This window comes from Schistocerca americana, chromosome 4 (assembly GCF_021461395.2).
Source record: "Schistocerca americana isolate TAMUIC-IGC-003095 chromosome 4, iqSchAmer2.1, whole genome shotgun sequence".
Taxonomy (NCBI): domain Eukaryota; kingdom Metazoa; phylum Arthropoda; class Insecta; order Orthoptera; family Acrididae; genus Schistocerca; species Schistocerca americana.
In genome coordinates, this window is record NC_060122.1 from 823240701 (window position 1) to 823262125 (window position 21425).

At 44.3% G+C, this 21425-nt stretch overlaps 1 protein-coding gene across 1 annotated transcript in view; it reads left to right on the plus strand.

The window, feature by feature from the left end:
* Window positions 1-21425, plus strand: part of LOC124613832 (titin homolog) — a 1109199-nt gene that overhangs the window by 815568 nt on the left and 272206 nt on the right. Inside the window, exons 24-26 of the mRNA XM_047142555.1 lie at window positions 9751-9883; window positions 11813-11816; window positions 15948-16269. Of these exons, the coding sequence (XP_046998511.1) occupies window positions 9751-9883; window positions 11813-11816; window positions 15948-16269 (459 nt within the window). The remainder of the gene's footprint in view (window positions 1-9750; window positions 9884-11812; window positions 11817-15947; window positions 16270-21425) is intronic.

Here is a 21425-nt window from a genome sequence, read left to right on the forward strand (position 1 = left end):
GCGAGGACTACAAAAAGAAATTTTTTCTAAAGGTATTTATGCACTTTGTAAGCGCTAGAGGACTTGCATTGAGCGTTGGGGAGATTATGTTGAAAAGTCATACAGTTTTGTATCACTTCTGCACAATAAATAATATTTAGAAAATATTTGCGGTTTTCACTTGACTCACCCTCGTAACAACAGCTTATAGGCCTCCGTGCATACTGCAATTAGTCTAAACTTGTCTTCGCCGGGTTTGTGATGTATTCGTAGATTCTTAATCTAATACTGCTTCTTGGTACTTCATGGGTAGGATTTCGCGAAAGTTTTATCAAACCAGTGACCATTCGTACTGCCTTTCTTTGAATACGTTCAGTATCCCTGTTAGTCGTACCTGGTATGGATCCCACACACTTGAGCTGTACTCTAGGCTGGGACGCACAAGTGCGTTGGCAGTAGTCTCCTCAGACTTATTCCATCTTCCAATAAACCGAAGTCTGTACCTTCTTTAACAACCACTAAGCATCTGTGACCGTTCCGTTCCATGTCTTCACCGAGGTACTTGCATGAGTTGATTAGCTCCAGTTGTGATTGACTGACACAGTACTCATAGGATACTACTTTTACGCGTTTTGTGAAGTGATAATCTATCATTTCCATACATTTAAAGCAAGTAGTCAATCAACATGTGACACCACATATTTTCAGCTTTTATCAGACAGTACTTTATTACAGATAATTGCATTATGTGCACAAAGCCTGTGGTTAATATTAATATTGTATGTCAGATCATAAGCATACAATATTAGGAGCAAGATTCCAAGTACATTCCCTGGAACACGCCGTAACATACTGCGTCCCCCTTACCATTTCATCTGAGAGAATACAGGGTGGTGAGAAACAGTCAAACGCTTGTAAGGGTGTTGCAGGGTAGGTCGTACTGAGAAATAATTGTTGTTAGGAAAAAATTCGATACGTTGCACCGTTTCCGAGTTAATTAGGGTTGAAGTTAGCCAATCAGACAGTTGCGCGCACAAATTCAAGAGAGCGATACAAAAATTGGACGTGGGACGGTAGCAAGAATCGAACTCGAGCCAAACGCCGAGCAGTCTCGTGCTCTGAGAACAGCTGACACTAACTGGATTTGGAAAACCATTTGAATTCGCACACGCAACGACCTGATTTCCTACCTTCAATGCTAATTAGATCGTAAACCATCTCAGATTGTTTCTGACCACCCCTGTATCTTCTTCCCTTCGTCCTGCCTCTCTACTTTTCTTGATGCTTTGTTTCCGTCGGCTCCCTGCGGTGCGTCCTTTTGTTTAAGATTTGCAACTGGAGCTGAGGACAACCTCACCGCGAGGACACTCCACATGTGACCGGCAGTGTGCGCTAGGACGACGATGTTCATGGCGGAGGTAGCCAGTTCCAATCTGAAAGGCACCTGTAATTGCAGAAGTTCGACCTGCAAGGTGTCGGGAGATAATACGCTATGTGACCGAAAGTATCCGGATACCTGGCTGAAATGACACAAGTTCGTGGCGCCATCCATCGGTAATGCTGGAATTCAGCATGGTGTTGGTGCTGATGACAGCTTCCACTCTCGCAGACGTACGTTCAGTCAGGTGCTGGAAGGTTTCTTGGAGAATGGCAGCCCATTCTTCACGGAGTGCTGAACTGAGGAGAGGTATTGATGTCCGTCGGTGAGGCCTGGCACGAAGTCGGCATTCCAAAACATCCCAAAGGTGTTCTGTAGGATTCAGGTCAGGACTCTGTACAGGACAGTCCATTACAGCGATGTTATTGTCGTGTAGCCACTCGCCACAGGCCGAGCATTATGAACAGTGTTGAAAGATGCAATCACCTTCCCCGCATTGTTCTTCAACAGTGAGAAGCAAGAAGGTGCTTAAAACATCAATGTAGGCCTGTGCTGTGATAGTGCCACGCAAAACAACAAGTGGTGCAAGCCCCCTCCATGAAAAACACGACCACAACATAACTCCACCGCCTCCGAATTTTACTGTTGGCACTAAACGCGCTGGCAGATGATGTTCACCGGGCATGCGCCATGCCCACACCCTGCCATCGGATCACCACGTTGTGTACCGCGATTCGTCACTCCACACAACGTCTTTCCACTGTTCAGTCGCCCAATGTTTACACTCCTTACACCAAGCGAGGCGTCGTTTGGCATTTACCGGTGTGATGTGTGGCTTATTTGGAGCTGGTCGACCATGAAATCCAAGTTTCCTCACCTTCCGTCTAACTGTCATAGTACTTGCAGTGGATCCTGATGCAGTCTGGAATTCGTGTGTGATAGTCTGGATAGATGTCTCTGCCTATTACACATTACGACCTTCTTCAACTGTCGGCGGTCTCTGTCAGTCAACAGACGAGGTCGGCCTGTACGCTTTTGTGCTGAACGCGTCTCTTCACGTTTCCACTTCAGTATCACGTCGGAAACAGCGGACCTAGGTATATTTAGGAGTATGGAAATCTCTGGTTCAGACCTATGACACAAGTGACACTCAGTCACCTGACCGCGTTATAAGTCCGTGAGTTCTGCGGAGCGCCCTATTCTGGTCTCTCACTATGTGTAATGACTACTGAGGTCGCTGATGTGGAGTACCTGGCAGTAGGTGGCCTAATGTGAAAAACGTATGTTTTTGGAGGTGTCCGTATACTTTTGATCACATAGTGTAAGTATAGTCACCGATCACCGAACTCGACACCAGCGTTGTGAGCTAGCCGGAAACATATTCAGAAATGGTAGTGTTGATGATAATCCACTCCTCCTGGAGCAGCTACATGACACGACTACCTTATATATCACCTAAGCCCGTCCTTTCGTTTCGACAAGTATTCGTACCGTATCAACAGAAAACCCCAGTGCACAGTAGTGTACTACAGCTATCCACTCGACAGAGGTACGTACTCGAAACTTCAACCACAGGCAATGGCAAACCATTCCACAATTACTTTTAGGAAAAAGCTGTGTGGATTGTTTAATAGTATCACTATACATCTACATCTACATCTACATTGATACTCCGCAAGCCACCCAACGGTGTGTGGCGGAGGGCACTTTACGTGCCACTGTCATTACCTCCCTTTCCTGTTCCAGTCGCGTATGGTTCGCGGGAAGAACGACTGTCTGAAAGCCTCCGTGCGCGCTCTAATCTCTCTAATTGTACATTCGTGATCTCCTCGGGAAGTATAAGTAGGGGGAAGCAATATATTCGATACCTCATCCAGAAACGCACCCTCTCGAAACCTGGCGAGCAAGCTACACCGCGATGCAGAGCGCCTCTCTTGCAGAGTCTGCCACTTGAGTTTATTAAACATCTCCGTAACGCTATCACGGTTACCAAATAACCCAGTGACGAAACGCGCCGCTCTTCTTTGGATCTTCTCTATCTCCTCCGTCAACCCGACCTGGTACGGATCCCACACTGATGAGCAATACTCAAGTATAGGTCGAACGAGTGTTTTGTAAGCCACCTCCTTTGTTGATGGACTACATTTTCTAAGCACTCTCCCAATGAATCTCAACCTGGTACCCGCCTTACCAACAATTAGTTTTATATGATCATTCCACTTCAAATCGTTCCGTACGCATACTCCCAGATATTTTACAGAAGTAACTGCTACCAGTGTTTGTTCCGCTATCATATAATCATACAATAAAGGATCCTTCTTTCTATGTATTCGCAATACATTACATTTGTCTATGTTAAGGGTCAGTTGCCACTCCCTGCACCAAGTGCCTATCCGCTGCAGATCTTCCTGTATTTCGCTACAATTTTCTAATGCAGCAACTTCTCTGTATACTACAGCATCATCCGCGAAAAGCCGCATGGAACTTCCGACACTATGTACTAAGTCATTTATATATATTGTGAAAAGCAATGGTCCCATAACACTCCCCTGTGGCACGCCAGAGGTTACTTTAACGTCTGTAGACGTCTCTCCATTGATAACAACATGCTGTGTTCTGTTTGCTAAAAACTCTTCAATCCAGCCACACAGCTGGTCTGATATTCCGTAGGCTCTTACTTTGTTTATCAGGCGACAGTGCGGAACTGTATCGAACGCCTTCCGGAAGTCAAGAAAAATAGCATCTACCTGGGAGCCTGTATCTAATATTTTCTGGGTCTCATGAACAAATAAGGCGAGTTGGGTCTCACACGATCGCTGTTTCCGGAATCCATGTTGATTCCTACATAGTAGATTCTGGGTTTCCAGAAATGACATGATACGCGAGCAAAAAACATGTTCTAAAATTCTACAAGAGATCGACGTAAGAGATATAGGTCTATAGTTTTGCGCATCTGCTCGACGACCCTTCTTGAAGACTGGGACTATCTGTGCTCTTTTCCAATCATTTGGAACCCTCCGTTCCTCTAGAGACTTGCGGTACACGGCTGTTAGAAGGGGGGCTAGTTCTTTCGCGTACTCTGTGTAGAATCGAATTGGTATCCCGTCAGGTCCAGTGGACTTTCCTCTATTGAGTGATTCCAGTTGCTTTTCTATTCCTTGGACACTTATTTCGATGTCAGCCATTTTTTCGTTTGTGCGAGGATTTAGAGAAGGAACTGCAGTGCGGTCTTCCTCTGTGAAACAGCTTTGGAAAAAGGTGTTTAGTATTTCAGCTTTACGCGAGTCATCCTCTGTTTCAATGCCATCATCATCCCGTAGTGTCTGGATATGCTGTTTCGAGCCACTTACTGATTTAACGTAAGACCAGAACTTCCTAGGATTTTCTGTCAAGTCGGTACATAGAATTTTACTTTCGATATACGCTTAGTATTGACTAAATGACACTGCAAATCAGTACACAGTCTGAGTTGCCTAGTACGTAACCCTTTGTAATGGTGATAGTGGATGCGTCAGCTGTATATTTTGAGAAAAATTTATTTTCGCAGCCTCATTTATGCTGCGCAACGAGATCTGTGAAAATATTCTTTACTTACTTCATAATCGGTCCGAAGCAGATTTTAAGCAAATGATGGTGACAAAAGAAGTGACTATTTTGCTAGGCTCGTAGCACTACCGTCACTTTTAGAAACTACTATAGCTTTTTGTACAGGTTCCAATGTTCATTGTTATGTAATATTCTCCAGTCACGATTAGCGTTGGTTCAAACATTTTTCTTAACATTTTGCGTTGAGGTACCCTTTTTTTAACTCGTAGATTCAAACTGTAGCGTAAAATTGGTGCAATTAATGTTTTTCATACATGCATATTCGGTTTCCTACAAAGTAATTTGTTTCTGAAAAATTCAGTTAAGACTATAACAAGTGTTAGGTCGGCCGCGGTGGTCTCGCGGTTCTAGGCGCTCAGTCCGGAGCCGCGCAACTGCTACGGTCGCAGGTTCGAATCCTGCCTCGGGCATGGATGTGTGTGATGTCCTTACGTTAGTTAGGTTTAAGTAGTTCTAAGTTCTAGGGGACTGATGACCTCAGATGTTAAGTCCCATAGTGCTCAGAACCATTTGAACCAATTTGAACAAGTGTTAGATTTTTGAATTCATGCTGCTGTTTCAACTTTTACGGGACTGATTAGAGGTTAGATGGTTCCGACACATATAAATAAGAGCACTATTTTGCTCAATTTATCCATTTCATAGAGATAGCAATGTTCCTTGTGCATTTCCTTAAACATTCTCTTTCAGTTCAAAAGCGTTTGAATATGCTTTGGGTGATGTCATCAGTCTCTTGTTGAGGCAATAACGCCCATTCTTCCTGCACAGCTGCCCGCAAGTCTTGGAGAGTGGTCGGTGGACGCTGGCGTGACGCAGCTCGTCTCCTTAGCGCATCCCACACTTGCTGCATGGGATTCAAATCGGGAGAGCGAGCAGGCCACGCCATGCGTACAATATCTTCCGTTTCCCAAAAGACATCAGCCACCTATTCTATGAAGTCGAGCACTATCGTCCATCAGTACAAAGTCTGGGCCCACAGAATAGCCGCACATGAGGTCTCAAGATCTCGTCGCGATACCTGACAGCAGTTGAAGCTTGCCGATTCACCCTTACAATTTCGTGAAGGAGTTTTAGAATGGTCAACTAATCCCTGCCCACACCATTAAGGATTCTCCTCAATATCGGTCTCTTCCCACAATGTCTGGATTCCGAAGTCGTGTTCCACGTTCCTTCCAGATGCGAATCCGTCGAGAATCACTCTCCAGACCAGTTTGCGGAAGTCCTACTTCTTCTTACGGCCCTCCTCCGCAGAGAGTCTGGTAGGCGTCTTCTCTGCGCCATACTGCACCATCTGTGAGTGTGTACACAGAGTTTGTGGATGTGGGAGTACCTGGCAAACACTACTTCGTTTGATAGGTGCCCTGACGACATCGTTGACGTGGTTTTCCATTGCCCGGAATGCCATCTTCCGTGCAGAACACGATTGTACGGACATCTGTTCCCATTTTGTACGATTACTCCGTGAATTAGATACAACACGCGAAAGTAGCGGTTTGTTGCTTTAACACTGGACATAAGTGTAGACCTGGTTCGCATAGCTACAGCTTGGCGTGGTCAATCAAGTAGTACGTCATCCACAACATTATTAAACACCAACCTAGAATCTTTACAGATACAACATTTCCCGATATTTCTAAAGCTGTGCATCCAGCTCTCGGATCCACCACTGAACACCTGGCGTCATCTCGCTAGGAAGTGGGTGCTCGAGGCGGATGTGTTACAGAGGCTCGACGCCATTTAACTGCTTCTTAACCTGACGTCGGCGGGCTCTATAATGCAAATGGAGCTTAGGCCGCTCCCGTGTACCGCCTGTTATGGATTACGTGGAGTGAGGCAACGCCACACAGACCACATACGGAAGCTCTAGATCCAGCGGAATGCGTCACTTCCAGAAATACTCCCCATTATGGTCAGCTTTCCTGAGCGCATAACACAAGATCTCACAATGTCATGAGCGTGACTTTTACTAGACTCTAGAAACGTCGAATATTCGCGCACAATAATTTACAACCATTACATGTTTGAACCTAGGAGAATGAACTACGTTCTATTATAGTTATTGTATTCAGACCAGAAACTGATTTGATGGGGCCTGCCACACCAGTCTGTCCTTCCCAAGCCACTTCATTTCTGCATAATTGCTGGAACGTACATCCATTTGCTCCTCATTACTGTATTCAACCCTTGGTTTCCCTCTACAACCAATCGCACTTGCCTCCATTACCAAACTAATGATTACTAATGAGTATATGATGCCTCCAGACGTGTCCTGTCAACTGATCCCACCTTTTAGTCAAGTTTAGCCACAAATTTCTTGTCTCTTCAATCCTGCTCAATACCTCCACATTAGTTACGCGATCTACCCATCTAATATTTAGCATTCTTGTGTAGTACAACATTTCTAAAGCTTCCATTCTCTTCTTGTCTGGACCCTTTGTCATCCACGTGTCACTTATGTACAAGTGCACTCTTCTGAGAAATGAAACCAGAAAAGACTTCCAAACACTTAAAATTTATACTCCATATTAACAAATTCAGAAACGCTTTTCTTGTCATTTATATCCTCTCTGCCTCGGCCTCGTAGGTCATTCTGCTGCCGAGACAGCAGAACCCACTCAATACTTTTAGTGCCTCATTTTCTAATCTGATTACCTCGGCATCGCTTGATCTATTTCGACTACATTCCATTACGCTTGTTTTGCTTTTGTTGGTGTTCATTGTGTAGCCCCTTTTCAAGACACTGCCCATTCCATTCAACTGTTCTTCTAAATCGTTTGCTACCCAAGGCACAATTACATCATCCGCAAGACACAAGACTTTAACTAATTTTCCCTGAACTGCGTCTCCCTTACCATATTTCTCCTATGTTTCCTTCACTGCTTGCTCAGCGTGCAGACGGAATAACATGGAATTTTTCTACAACTCTGTCTCTCTCCCATCTCATCTGCTATTTCCTTTTCATGCCCTTCGACTCTTATGGCTGCAGACAGGCGTACGAACAAGTCGTACATCTACATCTACATCATTCTCCTCAAGCCACCTAATGGTGTGTGGCGGAGGGTACTTTTTGTACCACTAACTGAGCCCTCCAACCGTGTTCCACTCGCAAATTGCGGGTGGGAAGAATGATTGTCGGTAAGCCTCTGTATTGCCTCTAATTTCTCGAATTTTCTCCCGATGGTCATTAAGCGAGACATATGTAGGGGGAATAATACGTTGTTCGACTCTTCCTGGAAAGTGCTCTCTCGAAATTTCGGTATTAAATCTCTCTCTCTCTCTCTCTCTCTCTCTCTCTCTCTCTCTCTCTCTCTCTCTCTCTCTCTCTCTTGCAACGTCTGCCAATTGAGTTTATTGAGGATTACGCAAAGCTCTGGTGCCGACTAAATGATCCCGTGGCGAAACGTGCCTCTCTTCGTTGGACCTGCTCTATTTCTTCTAACAATCCTATCTGGTAGATATCCGAGATAGATGAACAGTACTCAATAATGGGTTGAACAAGTTCCTTATAAGCCACTCCCTTCCTGGATGAATTACATTTCCTTAAGATTATTCCTATGAATCTGAGTGTGGCATCTGCTTTTCCCACTATTTGTTTTGTATGGTCATTCCACCGAAGGTTGCTTCGGGTAGTTACTTCTAGATTTTTCACGGCAGATAATGTTTTCAGCGGTTTGTCACCAATAGTGTAGCTATACAGTAGTGGATTTCTTTTCCTGTGTAAGCGCAATATGTTATTATCTTTTTACGTTCAGCCTGCACCATTCATCAGTTCTCTGGGGGGGGGGGGTCATTCTCCAAATCATTACTACCTTCTGGTTGTAGACAACCGCATGAATTGCAAACAGCCTAAGACAACATCCGACGCTCTACTAGATGATTTATATATATTGTAAACAATAACAGTCCTATCAAATTTGCATGGGGTACACCGGAAATTACCTTTACATCAAGAATGAGATTTTCACTCTGCAGCGGAGTGTGCGCTGATACGAAACTTCCTGGCAGATTAAAACTGTGTGCCCGACCGAGACTCGAACTCGGGACCTTTGCCTTTCACGGGCAAGTGCTCTGCCATCTGAGCTACCCAAGCACGACTCACGCCCGGTCTCACAGCTAAGCCATGTCTCCACAATATCCTTTCTTTCAGGAGTGCTAGTTCTGCAAGGTTCGCAGGAGAGCTTCTGTAAAGTTTGGAAGGTAGGAGACGAGGTACTGGCAGAACTAAAGCTGTGAGTACCGGGCGTTAGTCGTGCTTCGGTAGCTCAGATGGTAGAGCACTTGCCCGCGAAAGGCAAAGGTCCCGAGTTCGAGTCTCGGTCGGGCACACAGTTTTAATCTGCCAGGAAGTTTCACCTTTACATCTGTCGATTTTGATCCGTTAGATACTCTTTCGCTCCCTGTGCTTTATCTCTCCTACTTTCAGAAATTCAAAAAAAATTTCAAATGTATGTGAAATCTTGGGGGACTTAACCGCTAAGGTCATCAGTCACTTAGCCAACACACTAGTTAACCTAAATTATCCTAAGGAGAAACACACTCACACCCATGCCCAAGGGAGGACTCGAACCTCCGCCGGGACCAGCCGCACAGTCCATGACTGCAGCGCCTTACATCGGAAGTTCAGACATCTTTTAGACGTAGTAGGAATTAAATATAAGTTCACGGAGTGAAAGTCAGTAGCGCTGCGGTGCAGTGTGCGTGTTATCTCGTGGAGTGCAAACACCGGCTGTGGCTGCGGCTAATCGGCGGTTTGTACAGCGCCGCCTCACCCAGCCTTGTGCTTCCAGTGCCGGAGGAGAAGGAGACGCTGCTGTCGAGGCAGCTGTCGCGGCCGCCGGCGCTGCTGTCCGCGGGTTCGACTCCCCGCTCCACGCCCAGGACCACGCCCACCAGGAGCCAGTCGCCGACCGTCTCACGTGAGTACCGCGGCGCGCTCTCACGTAGTGTCCGCTGCGAGCGAGTAAGTAAAGGTCCGGCACACAGCACTGATTTATCAGTAACATACTGAGGTCATGTTCAAGCCAGACTGCTGTTGTTGCTATACTGATGTAATTCATGTAGACGTATCTTTATTTTGCGGCTGCATCACAGGAAATGTAAACGAGAAAATAGTAAAAAATCAAAATTTCGGAAATTATTGGCAGTAACGCACTATAGTGTTCACGGCGGTGCATACTGAAGTGTGAGATCTATTTTAATGATGAAAGAAAAATGTTATAGAAGACGTCAAATCAGCAGGAGAACATGATTCAGAGAGCAGAGAGATGATAGTGGAGAACATACGATGAAAAAGACTAGAATTCTATGGACACATAATAAGTGACAGTGGGCTAACACTAGGCTGAAAGCTACCACAATTTTTTTGAAGAAATAAAAAACAATATGGACAAAATTTCTTTCGGTCGAAAGAGAATGTGCAATATATAGGTGTTCCGAGCTAAGATCGACATCCTCAAAGGGTTTGCAGAAAAAACTAATTCCAGAAGTCATGAACATGGTCGAAATAGAAGAGAAAAACATCAGTGGAAGAATGAAGAAATTCTGGAAGTGTGATAAGACACAAGTCGCGCTACAACCTGGATTTTGACCAACCGGAAAAAAATCCAGGAAAGGTCTGTTGACCGCTCTCCAGAATAACTCGAATCTCTGAGGAAGAAGGAAAAAATGTATCTTTAGAACAGTTACCTTTTCATCGCCATGTGGCGCTACAGTTAGTACCGTTATTTTATGCAGATACAAGTACACTAATAATTAATGAAAAAGGCGATTTGTCTGTTCCTAGGACTTTTATTATTCAGCGCGTACTTTTTCCCAGTTGCAGTCCACCAGCCAGAAATTTTTTTCTAAGGAACGGCGATCATAATCGACCCTGTGTCCAAAAGAGCCCTAAGCAGTTAAGTACAAAGTACCATTTAAAAAATTCCAACTCTGTTCATTTTTATGGAAACCTCTTCGTGCTTTTCCACTCAAAGAATTTGCAGTTTTTGCTATTTTCGATTAACTGGGTGAGTGATCACTGAATTATGATGGTATCGAAATTGTGACCATGTGACGAGGTGATTTTTGTGACAGTACATCAGACGTCTTAAAGAACCAGTCCGTCTGCTGATGGTGACTAATCGGCTGAAATGGAGAATAGAAAGTGCTTAATAAGTAATTGGCAAAAACGTGATTCTTTGGCAGTTGAAATACATCTGTCGAAGATTCCTTGTAGATAGTGTGCATCTTAAGTAATTGTACATTTTTTCCTAATGGAGATAACAACTTAGAAGATGACACAGCCCTTACGCGTCACGTGCGTCTTATGCAGGAACGATTTGATGAAGACTACTACATTGATCGACCTCGTCTTCCTAGACGCCCAACGCTTCCAGATTTCGACGGCACCGAACACCGGTTGAACTTGGCGATATGGGGCATGCACTCATGAAAACCTCCGCCAGCTCCACTGTCGCTACTGGAAGGCGGCCTGCAGCTGCCGCCGTGAGTTACAAAGTAACTTCTGAGGGTGGACAACGCAGTGCGCGCTACAGCACAATTTCAGGTCGAACATGAGAGGTGTCTATGACTACGCTATCCAGAGGAATTGCTGGCAGATAACCACGCATTGAAAAAGGACATAAAATAGTATTCCACGACTTCTCTATGATTATCAAGGCTAATGATTTCTGGGACAGCGAAATACGTGATAACACACATAAAGCTGGCGGTAAGAAGCTGACAAGGCTATTCCTTGTCACCGATTGCCTCTAAATGTATGGTATCTGCAGGGCTTGCACGATTGTAAAAAGTAAAATGGTGCAAGATGTTCCAAGTTCTCAGAAAAATAGGGGTAATCTATAAGGAGAGACGGGTAATATACAATATGTACTAGAACGAAGCGGGAGCAATAAGAGTGGACAAAGAAGTAGGAAGTGCTCGGATTAAAAAAGGTGTAAGGCGGGGATGTAGTCTTTCGCTCCTACTGTTCAATCTCTACATCGAAGAAACAGTGATGAAAATAAAAGAAAGGTTGAGGAATTAAAATTCAAGGTGAAAGGTAGCAATGATAAGATTCGCTGATGATATTGCTATCCTGAGTGAAAGTCAAGAAGAATGGCAGGATTTTCTGAATGAATTGAACAGTCTAATGAGTACAGAATATGGATTGAGAGTAAATCGAAGAAAGACGAAAGTAATGAGAAGTAGCAGAAATGAGAACACCGAGAAACTTAACATCGTGATTGATGGTTATGAAGTAGGTAAAGTTAAGGAATTCTACTATCCAGGCAGCTAGGTAACCACTGACGGATGGAGGAAGGAGGACATGAGAGGCAGACTAGCACTGGCGAGAAGAGCATTCCTGGCCAAGAGAAGTCTGCTGGTATGAAACATGTACTTTAATTTGAGGAAGAAGTTTCTGTGTATGTAAACTCGACAGCAAAAAAAGTGGGGCACGCCTGAATTCCAGCGTGTATGCTGCACCTGAATGTATGCAACCAACACAGCATATCTGTGTTGCACATCATCGCAACCTTCCACAGTACAGTCGTTGTATTATACACAATGGGTACCGCTAGAGACTACTAGAGAACACCGGTCTTTATGGCAGTCCACCCAGATGTAAAGTAACACCATGATAGTACAGAAGAGATCAGACAGTCCTTAACGTTTGTAAACTAAACTTAATTACAATAAGTGACATTTCAAACGATATGGGACAACTAATTTTCTCACATAAATCGTTCAGTAATCCCTTGGCAAAATTAAATATTTGAGACAGTATATGGATTTATAAAGTTGTATGGGAATTGGAAACAAGTTCTTTGCTGTCTAAAAGGTTTACTCAACACATGCTGAACGTCGTTCAGCGTTCAATGGGGAGTGGTTCTGCATCAACTTCATGTAATACTAAGCAGTTAAAAGAAAACGTGATTAATGGCGGCAACCACTCTACGGAAATCCCAACATTAACAGTGAATCACAAGTAATATCATTGTTCACATTACTCATCAACAGTTACTTGTATACAAAGTTGTACTTTAAATGACATGACTAACGTCTTTGTTCTGGATCCAGATACAAACCCAGAACGTAAAGCCATTGTTAACCAAGCAAAGCTTTGTGCCTTATCGAGACTCTTTATCACTAGGCAGAAAAGGACGTCAAATATTGACGTTTGTACCAGTATCAGTTATAAGTTCTCAACTTAAACGTAAATGACGATAATGTTTGGTCTCTAGTAGTCTCTTGACGTACCCATTGTGTATAGTCAAACGACTGTACCCCACAGGGTTTTGGTGTTTAGAGGACCTGCAACACAGCTATGTTGGTTTTTGCTGTCAAGTGTACGTTTGCAGCACAACATTGTATGGTAGAGGAACATGGACTGTAATCCCTGTATGGGGATTAAGAAGACAGATACCATAGCTTGCAGACTACTTCTATCAAATAAAAACAAATAGACCTTGACCCACAATCGAACCTTCGACCTCCTGCAGGGTAATCCAAAACGCCGTCCACTGCACCAACTAGACAGTACTGCTCCCTCTCTCTCTCCCTCTCTCTCTCTTTCTCTCTCTCTCTCTCTCTCTCACTCTCTCTCTCACCCACCCCTGACATGTATAGTTACCATTCCTGCTGCCAGATTGCCAATCTTTAACGTACATTTACTGCCCGAAATATGCGCAGGACGAAATTTTGTAAGAGACATTTTTGTATTGCCAGTATGTGATGAATCGCATTGCGAAGTCCGAGTTTCCGATTTTTTTTTCAGCGTTCAATAGGCATTCATTCTTTGGAATTACAAAAAAAAATGTAATTTACTGACCTTCAAAATAATTTGTTATAAAGTCAGTATGAGAAAACTGTGGTTAATTGCACACTACTGGCCACTAAAATTGCTACACCACGAAGATGACGTGCTACAGAGGCGAAATTTGACCGATAGGAAGAAGATGCTGTGATATGCAAATGATTAGCTTTTCAGAGCATTCACACAAGTTTGGCGCCGGTGGCGACACCTACAACGTGCTGACATCAGGAAAGTTTCCAACCGATTTCTCATACACAAACAGCAGTTGACCGGCGTTGCCTGGTGAAACGTTGTTGTGATGCCTCGTGTAAGGAGGACAAATGCGTACCATCACGTTTCCAACTTTGATAAAGGTCGGATTGTAGCCTATCGCGATTGCGGTTTATCGTATCGCGACAATGCTGCTCGCGTTGGTTGAGATCCAATCACCGTTAGCAGAATACGGAAGGTAATACGGAACGCCGTGCTGGAGCCCAACGGCCTCGTATCACTAGCAGTCGAGATGACAGCCATCTTATCCACATGGCTGTAACGGATCGTACAGCCACCTCTCGATCCTGAGTCAACAGATGGGGGCGTTTGCAAGACAACAACCATCTGCACGAACAGTTCGACGACGTTTGCAGCAGCATGGACTATCAGCTCGGAGACCACGGCTGCGGTTACCCTTTACGCTGCATCACAGACAGGAGCGCCTGCGATGGTGTACTCAACGACGAACCTGGGTGCACCAATGGTAAAACGTCATTTTGTCGGACGAATCCAGGTTCTGTTTACAGCATCATGATGGACGCGTCCGTGTTTGGCGACATCGCGGTGGACGCACATTGGAAGCGTGTATTCGTCATCGCCTTACTGGCGTATCACCCGGCGTGATGATATGGGGTGCCAGTGGATACACGTCTCGGTCACCTCTTGTTCGCATTGACGGCACTTTGAACAGTGGACGTTACGTTTCAGACGTGTTACGACCCGTGGTTCTACCCTTCAGTCGATCACTGCGAAACCCTACATTTCAGCAGGATAATGCACGACCACATGTTGCAGGTCCTGTACGAGCCTTTCTGGATACAGAAAATGTTCGACTGCTGCCTTAGCCAGCACATTCTCCAGATCTCTCACCAATTGAAAACGTCTGGTCAGTGGTGGCCGAGCAACTGGCTCGTCACAATATGCCAGTCAGTACTCTTTATGAACTGTGGTATCGTGTGGAAGCTGCATGGGCAGCTGTACCTGTACACGCCACCGAAGCTTTGTTTGACTCAATGCCCAGGCGTATGAAGGCCGTTATTACAGCCAGAGGTGGTTGTTCCGGGTGCTGATTTCTCAGGATCTATGGACGCAAATTGAGTGAAAATGTAATGGGATGTCACTTCTAGTATAATATATTTGTCCAATGAATACCTGTTTATCGTCTGCGTTTCTTCTTGGTGTAACAATTTTAATGGCCAGTAGTGTACTATCTAGGCAGCAAGATGACCAGTCAGGGCGGAGGAAGAACATCAGAGGCAGACTAGCACTGGCGAGTAGAGCATTCCTGGCCTATAGAAGTCTACTGGTATCAAACATAGGCCTTAATTTGAGGAAGAAATTTCTGAGAATGTACGTTTGGAGCATAGCATTGTATGGTAGAGAAACATGGACTGTAATCGCTGTATGGCGATTAAGACGCCAGATACCATACATTGCAAATAAAAAAAAAATAGGCCTGGACCCACAATCGAACCTTCGACCTCCTGCATGCTAATCCAAAACGCCATACACTGCACAAACTGGACAGTACTGCTGTCGCTCTCTCTCTCTCTCTCTCTCTCTCTCTCTCTCTCTCTCTCTCTCTCCTGACAGATATAGTGACCGTTCATGTTGTCAGATTGCCACTATGTAACGTGCATTTACTACCCGAAATATGGGGAGGACGAAATTTTGTGAGAGACATTTTTGTATTGCCAGTATGTGAGGGATCGCGTTGCGAAGTCCGAGTCTGCGAATTTTTCTTCATCCTGTGTATCTTTATGGGCCCGTGCGTTAAATAGGCACTCATTCTTGGAAATTACCAAAAAACTGTAATTTGCTGCCCTTCAAAAGTCAATTGTAATAAATTCAGTATGGGAACTAGTGTGGTTAATTGTCGTGTCGCGACTGCGGCCCGTTGCCCCCGCAGGCAGCGCGCGCGACGCCACGACGCCGGAGCGGCGGCCGGCGACGCCGGCGGGCCGGCGGGCGCGCGCCGCGGCGCCGCCGCGCTTCTACGCCGTGCCGCACAACCGAGTGGCCGAGGAGGGCGAGACGGTGCGGCTGCAGTGCGCGTGCGCCGGCCACCCGCAGCCCTGGACCACGTGGCACAAGGACGGCCGCGAGCTGGCCCACACGGCGCGCGTGCGCGTCTCCGAGCGCGACGACCTGCGCCTGCTGGAGATCCGCGAGGTGACGCGCGACGACGCCGGCCTCTACCGCGTCACGCTGGAGAACGCGCTCGGCCGCGTCCAGGCCTCGGCGCGCATCGACGTCATCGGTGAGTACCTGCTGCTCTCTCTCCACCGCAGTATCTCTCCCCACCGTATCGCGGCGCTGCCCACGCGGCGATCCCGAAGGGCTGTGCAACTCAGTGCTGGGGAAGGCTTTCTCGCACACCGACTAGTTGCCCCCTCAAAAGATCACACTGATTCCTTTAGTACGCTGCACAGGCGTAGAACTGTTATCAGCCGGTCACGCGATTCCCCACCGGTGAGATAAATCACGGCAGTGAAGTGCGGGACGCTTTACTGCAGATGCGTTTTTGCGGAAGGCGCTCTCGCGCACACACATACGAGGCGACGTGCGTCTGTATCTTGCGCCAGTTGGCGAGTATGGTGTCGGCCGGCTCCTACAGTGAAGGCGAAAACTACTCACGGAACGTATTACTTTGGTAAGCACACTAATTTGCTCAATACTTTCGAATATTACCAAAGGTACTGAAATCCACCTGTGCAACTACTAGAAAATGCGTCTTGATATCCCTATATGCTTTTCGCTTTGTAGATACAAAGTTATTTTGCTAAGCACACTACTTTGCTCAGTACTTTCGATTATTACCAAAGCTACTGAAATCCACCTGTGCAACTACCAGATAATACGTCTTTATATCCCTATATACTTTCCGCTTTGTAGATACAAGGTTATTTTGCTAAGCACACTAATTTGCTCAATACTTTCGATTATTACCAAAGGTACTGAAATCCACCTGTGGAACTACTAGAAAATGCGTCTTTATATCCCTATATGCTTGTCGCTTTATAGATACAAAGTTATTTTGGTAAGCACACTAATTTGCTTAATACTTCCGATTATTACCAAAGGTACTGAAACCGACCTGTGAAACTACTAGGAAATGCTCCTTTATTCACCTATATGCTTTTCGCTTTATAGATACAAAGTTATTTCGCTAAGCACACTACTTTGCTCAGTACTTTCGATTATTACCAAACGTACTGAAATCCACCTGTGCAACTACTAGAAAATGCGTGTTTATAACCCTATATGCTTTTCGTTTTATAGATACAAAATATCTTCAATTGTCTGCAGTGATACGTATTTAATATGTTATTTTGCTTTCAAATCTAAAAACAGTTCGTTACACAAGGTGTTTAAGTGTGGCTTTTACTTGCAGTATTTCGTCTCTAATTTTCGTTCGCATCAGGAAGTGTCGTCTACTTCCACATTTTTGAGCTTTTTAATGGTTTCTGTCTAATCTCGTGTTGTTCCGCAGCACTTTTGATTTTCTGACGTGAAATGCCACACAATATAGCATTATAGATAATACATCGTAAGTGAAAATCCCTCGTGAGTATCTTTTTTAACGAAGTGTACTGCGAGAGAAAACAAAACTGTAAATATGTACGACCGAATATCACTGAAGATGTTTCATCTCAACAATACGAACTCTTTATATGTAAAAGGCGATGTCCCGAATGACTGACTCGTTCACTGACTTATCATCGCCCAGCCCAAACCACTAACGACAGAAATTTGAATAGGATGTTGTACTTATGCTGTAGGCGTCGTTTAACATGGTTTTTTTCAAAATTCGACCACTAAGGGGATGAAAGGCTTTTTGAAACTCCGTCGCTATAAAAGCAATTTTCAAACTACACCTACGAATATTGGTGTTTGGTTTCTCGGTGAGAAATAGGGAAATACGGGTTTTTACAAAATTTAACCCCTGTCAGGGTGAAATACTGGGTGAATTTTTTTCTAAAATGAACTACAGAGTGTTTTTAAAGCTACGTCAATGAAAATTGGTATTTGACTTCCTAGTGACAAATGAAGAAGAAATAAATGTTTCAGTGTTTTTGTAAATTCAGCCCCTAAGGGGGTGAATAGGGGACGAAAAATTTTTATGAAATATTTCCTTATAAAAGCATTTTTGAAGCTAAATCTACGAAAATTTGTGTTCAGTTTCTTTGTTGAAAATAAAAAATACGTGTTTCACTTTTTTTGGAAATTCAGCCCAAAGGAGGTCAAACAGGGAGTGAAAATTGAAAAGAAATTAGTCCGTTATATTAAGAACAATTTTAAAGCTACATCTGTAAAAATTGGTGTTTCGATTATCGGTTACATATAAAGAAATGTGTGTTTGGGAATGAAAGTTTCTATGGAAATATCACCACGAGAACGCAAAAAGCACGATTAACAAAAACCTTAGACTCCAGCTTCCAGAATCGCTTTTTGGTCAGATGTACGTAGGGAAAAGACATTGCTTCTACGGCTTTAATTAGCACGAAACGTTTAGAAGGTCTTGCATTTTGTGAACACCATAGAAATTCGAGTAAAGAAAAAAAATTCTTTGCAGACCATACACTCTACGCGAGTGAAGCAGCGAGCGCTAAACTAGTGATGATACGCGTATAAATACGCGTTTCCTGGTAGTTGGGCAGGCGGATTTTAAATGCCTTCTATTATAAGTGGCAGTCAAATGAAAACGAAATAGATGGAAAAAGTGAGTAAACGTTTATTATTGCAAATGTAATAGTCATAATTGTTAATATATTTATCACACTGTGAGACAAGGGGGTACATGCCTTCTTGCAAAAATGTTTGCAGTTGCCTGCAGAACACAGATTGCACCTCTTCCTCCTAAGCAAGTCGACCACCACGAATGACTTTCTTCAGGGTTTAAAAGATATGTTAATGACACAAGGAGGGATCGTGACTGTACGGAGGATACGTAAGAGCTCCCCAGCGAAACCTCTACATCGTACAATCGAAACAGCTCGCCCGCACAAACATTTTTTTCATGAAGGCAGTGACCATCTTGCCTCGCAGTGGTATATTAACAGTTATGGCGTTTACTTTTGGAATAACAAACACTTTACATACATTTTTCCATGTGTTTCGTTTCCATTTGGTTTCCCCTTAAAAGTGTATAGTAACTATGGACACTATAGCCAAACAAGTAAACAATTTAGTCTCGATTAGTTTGTGGCAGAACCACAGGAAGGCAAGAAGACGTCTGCGGCAAACACTTATGTATTGTTACAGAGACTATTAAATTCGATGAAATTTATCACAACATGAGAATGTTATTCAGGGTAGAAAAGAAAGCTGGACTAATACGCTATAAGATGTGTGTGAATGCGTATGGGACTTAACTGCTAAGGTCATCAGTCCCTAAGCTTACACACTACTTAATCTAAATTATCCTAACGACAAACGCACACACCCATGCCCGAGGGAGGACTCGAACCTCCGCCGGGACCAGCCGCATAGGCTACGCTATAAGAAATAGTTTCTTAGTAACACGCAGAGGTTCTTTTTTCTCATGACGGGAGAGAGCGCAGTGTCATATTAGTTACTGACTTCAAACCATGCGCTGGAGGAAGACGCGAATCCGAGTAGCTCGCTCTCGTAGGCGGTGGGTTACTTATCGGGCAAGGCGAACACTCCACACGAACAGGTACAGAGCCCTGTCCACTCTCCCGAAGATACCTGCTTGTTTTACAGCATGGTGGGACACCTCCTGCGAAGCTTGGAAAAAGTTAAGAAAAGTATTTGCAATTGAAACGTTGCGCTGGTTGGTAAGGCGTACTTGGGTAGCGTAAATTGTGGCGTTCTGCACGGGTGATGATGTGCACAATGACCACTTTTAGACTAGAATGTTGTTTCTGTTCATGTTGTCACGCACGGGCGGGGAATATGAGGATCGAGGAGGATTATACACGCTTGTACACATGTCCCGTTAACAGTTCCATGTGAGCCACCGAGCACAAAACCCCAGTCCTATAAATCACCTTATTCGGTAAATCGTTACACTTCAAGTATTTCGACTGGATGTCACTTCGTAGATTTGTGTTCAAAATCACTGATAAATGGCGCTAGCAGCTCACCACCGAGGCACTTCACGCTGACAAGGGGAGGCCGCCAATTGTGAAATTCAGATTCGATTCATACTGCGCATAACAAAAGCTCATGGCCAGAGGTGTAGTGTGGCAAAGCACCAAGATGCACTTCTCAGCCGTTGTCGAGAAAATCGACAGTTAAAAGAAACCGTTGCGGTGAAATACTCTCTACGATTAATAGTTTTCTACAGCGTCGTGGCGCAGCGGTAAGCGCTGGAGTTCGTAATCCGAAGGTCGCCGGATCGAATCTCGCGCCGAGCAAATTTTTTTATTATTAGTTTTTTGTAATTCAAATATATATATATATATATATATATATATATATATATATATATATATAAACTATTAATGAATTGCTTATGCATGTTGGTGAAGGCGGATCGCTCTCCAATTGTACCGCCTCCATTTTTCCGTTTTTTTAACAGGGTGTACCAAAGCTCTCCCGTCCGCACTGATTTTCGACGATGTTATAAGTTGCGCTAGGGACCGTATCTACCTTTTTTCGAAGTTAGCACGCAACTATGCTGTTATGCGGCGGCTCGTTTCGGCCCATTCATCTGTCCTTGAAGTGTAACGAGCGAGTAACGGAGTTTATATTTCATACCTGCCACAGCGAATTTGTGTTAGTGGGGTCTCTATTCCAATTCGAACGTTTGACTTACGCTATACGTATTCGTTTCGGAATATCGTTTCTACGTCTTCCGTTAACTATACGTGGTTAACATTATGAAGACAATTAATAACATTTGTGAAATGCAACTCTGTTTGCGGAAAACATAATGATGTTCGAAGTCGCCAGTTTTTCCACGACAGACGACTTTCAACAACTTATTATATGCATAATTGTTGCAACTGATATATATATATATATATATATATATATATATATATATATATATATATATTTGAATTACAAGAAACAAATACTAAAAAAAAAAAAAGTCGCATCGTGCGAGATTCGATCTGGCGACCTTCGAATTACAAACCCGAGCGCTTACCGCTGCGCCACCACGCTGTGGATTTTCTCGACAACGGCTGAGAAGTGCGTCTTGGTGCTTTGCCACATTACACCTCTGGCCATGAGCTTTTATTATGCGCAGTATGAATCGAATCTGAATTTCACAATTGGCGGCCTCCTCTTGTGAGTGCGTCTCGCTCTTGATGTCCCGGTCTCAGACTCGAACAAGACACCTCCGCCGTAAGTGCTGACATCACCAGTCTCATATTATCGCACCAGCTGGTGCAGTGAGGCTATGCTGGAGACATACTGGCTCAGATCTCTCTGCGACTATTC